The sequence below is a fragment of the Puntigrus tetrazona genome, chromosome 1, assembly GCF_018831695.1.
Source record: "Puntigrus tetrazona isolate hp1 chromosome 1, ASM1883169v1, whole genome shotgun sequence".
NCBI classification, from domain to species: Eukaryota; Metazoa; Chordata; class Actinopteri; order Cypriniformes; family Cyprinidae; genus Puntigrus; species Puntigrus tetrazona.
In genome coordinates this window covers 25,687,782-25,690,683 of record NC_056699.1, presented here as the reverse complement: position 1 = coordinate 25,690,683, position 2,902 = coordinate 25,687,782, and the positions used below count along the sequence as shown (strand labels likewise).

The 2,902-nt window shown below is 43.9% G+C and overlaps 1 protein-coding gene across 1 annotated transcript in view; it reads left to right on the top strand.

The window, feature by feature from the left end:
* The window catches only part of LOC122349099 (zinc finger protein 91-like), a 13,488-nt gene extending 10,601 nt beyond the window's left edge, over positions 1–2,887 (top strand). The window contains exon 6 of the mRNA XM_043245021.1: positions 887–2,887. Coding sequence (XP_043100956.1) covers positions 887–2,346 — 1,460 coding nt within the window. The 3' untranslated portion in view covers positions 2,347–2,887. The remainder of the gene's footprint in view (positions 1–886) is intronic.
* The last annotated feature ends 15 nt before the right edge of the window (positions 2,888–2,902 follow it).

The window sequence follows — 2,902 nt, the reverse complement described above, 5'->3', positions numbered from 1 at the left end:
AGCAAGACTGGTGGCAGAGTGGTATGATGAACATGAAAGTGAAGTTGGACATCTCTCATGACCTGCACAGTCACCAGATCTAAATATTATTGAGTCACTTTGGGGTGTTTTGGAGGAGCGAGTCTGAAAACGTTTTTCCTCCACCTGCATCATGTAGTGACCTGGCCATTATTCTGCAAGAAGAATGGCTCAAAATCTTTCTGGCCACTGTGCAGGACTTGTATCTGTCATTCCCAAGATGAACTGATGCTGTATTGGCCGCAAAAGGAGCCCCTATACCATACTAATGAGCTATCGTGGTCTAAAATCAGGCGTTTCATTGTCCAACCCCTGTATATATATTAGAAATTTAGGGTTTGTTTTGTTTTATTTTTTTCCGAAGTTAGTGTGTTTAAATTGTAGAATTTAAATAGTGCTACTGATTCTCAGGGCTGTCCTGTTTAGAGTCATCTAGTGGCATATTCATGCTTAATGAATATGGTTTATATAATTTGTACAATATTACAGTTATACAATGCGATTAATTGTTTGACAGCACTAGTAAATATACAGTTTCTGTAATGAAATGTAATGTTGAATTATGATAAACCTAAACATTTATTGCAAAATATTTATGAAATTGACCACTAATTTGATTATAATTAAGTCTAACATTTATTTCAAAATAAAATATATAAATAATAAATATTTATTTATATGCTGATTATTTCATTGTAGGTATTGCATTTAACTCCTGTAGGTTTGAATAATTAATTTAGTTTAAGGTCTAGTTTTTATTTCAGTCCATTTTTCCTGGGGTGTGGGAGTGGGTTCCATTATTAATATCACTGCCTGTAAATTAATTGTAGATGATAATCTAAAACTAAGACAATTCACATGGCTTGACATTTGACCCCAGAAGACTGTTTATTTATTAGTCGGTATATTTTCCTGTTCCTCTCCACAGCTTCCTCCTCCCTGATTTTTCCTTGTCCCCATTGCTCTGTGACATTCACTGACTTCACATACTTGGACAAACACATCAAATGGTGCCATCGAAGCGAATACTTGGCATGGGTGAAAAACCACAAAGTCTACAACTGCTCTAAAATATCCTCCGGGATGCTCAGCTGCTCGGCGTGCCACTATCGGTTCTTCTCTCATAGGCAGCTGGAGACCCATGTGCGCAAGGCCCACCTTCCTACACCCAAACCCATCAGAAAACGCTACACCTGCCCACAGTGTGATCGCAGCTTTGACTACATCGGTAACCTGAAAAACCACTGCCACAGATGCCATGGCTTAGCCACGGAGTGCAAAGATGGACAGATTAGTTGTGCTAAATGCGGTCAAAGCTTTGCTGGAGTCTGGGGTCTCGGACCACATCGCTGCCACGAGGATGAGAAGAAACCCATTGTGGGTGTCGACGAACCCATTTGCACGGACCGTGGCTATTTGTGCCGAGACTGTGGCAAGAACTGCTCTACACTTCAATGCCTGACGATACACAAACGCATTCATACCGGCGAGAAGCCATGCGTCTGCGAAGATTGCGGTCGTGGATTTCATGATATGGGGAGTCTGCGGAATCACAAAGTCATACATACAGGAATCCGGCCATACAAGTGTCTAGAATGTGGTAAAGCGTTCGCCAGGATGGCCCACCTCAGATGTCATCTGCGAACTCACACGGGCGAAAGGCCGTACCCATGCCCCCAGTGCGGGATGAGATTCAGTCACCGATCGACGCTTCGCATCCACCAAGATATTCACTCCAAGGAAAAACCATTTTCTTGCCCCGACTGTGGCAAAATGTTCTCCGCTCTGAGGTACGTGAAGGTCCACCAAAGAGCGCACAACTCCGAGCGGATGCTGCAGTGCAGAGAATGTACGAAGACGTTTTCACGGGAGGACGTGCTCAAAAAACACTTGCGCATTCACACGGGCGAGCGGCCGTACCAGTGCAATGTCTGCACCAAGCGTTTCGTCCGCATCTCGCACTTGAAGAACCACATGAGAACGCACACTGGCGAGAAACCGTACCGCTGCGAGCTGTGCGGCTCCAGCTACGCCCAGTCTGGAGATTTGACCAAACACATGAGGAGACACACGGGGGAAAAACCCTTCGCCTGTTCTGACTGCGACCGCCGCTTCAACAACTCGGGCGACCTGAGCAAGCACAGGCGCAGTCACACGGGCCACAGACCCTACAAATGTATGGAGTGCGGGAAAAGTTTTCTCATGCCTCAGCACCTGAAGTTACACAAACTAACACACACGGGCGAGAGGCCGTACAGCTGCCCGCGGTGCCTCCGCACCTTCACTCGCCCGCACCATCTTTCTCAGCACATGGAAAAGCACATATAACGATGGATAGCTGCTCTACTTCTGTCAAATCTCAGTTACATGTAGAATGGGTGGGAAATGTTTCCCTGGAGGGCCACTGTCCTGCAGAGTTTCTCTCCAGCTCTGAAAAAATACCTACCTGTTTCCTGAAGACCTTAATTACCTTGCTCTGCAGGGACACCTGCCCTCCAGGATCAAGCTGCCCAACCCAGGATTTAGATAAATGAATTGGAAATCAGCTCACTTCTTAAAAGTTACTGAGTCCGGATGCATAGTCTTCCATTCTGGACTGCCCTTAAAGGTTTAACATTATAACTATTTTGCATGCTCAACTCCTTTGGAGATATCGATTGAATAGAATTAATGCCTTTCAATTATTTTTGTTAATATGGGTAGTGAATGAATCATGCTTTAAAGTGTCTATTTAAGGTACGGGTGTCATTAGCAGTTTGGCTTGAATTGTTAAATCGTTTAAAGTTCATATTTAATAATTTAAAGACACTGTTGGTTCTCAAGAGTAAATGAAGATGAGAGTTCTACTGCTGTGGCCTAATAATATTCTATAATAATAATAATT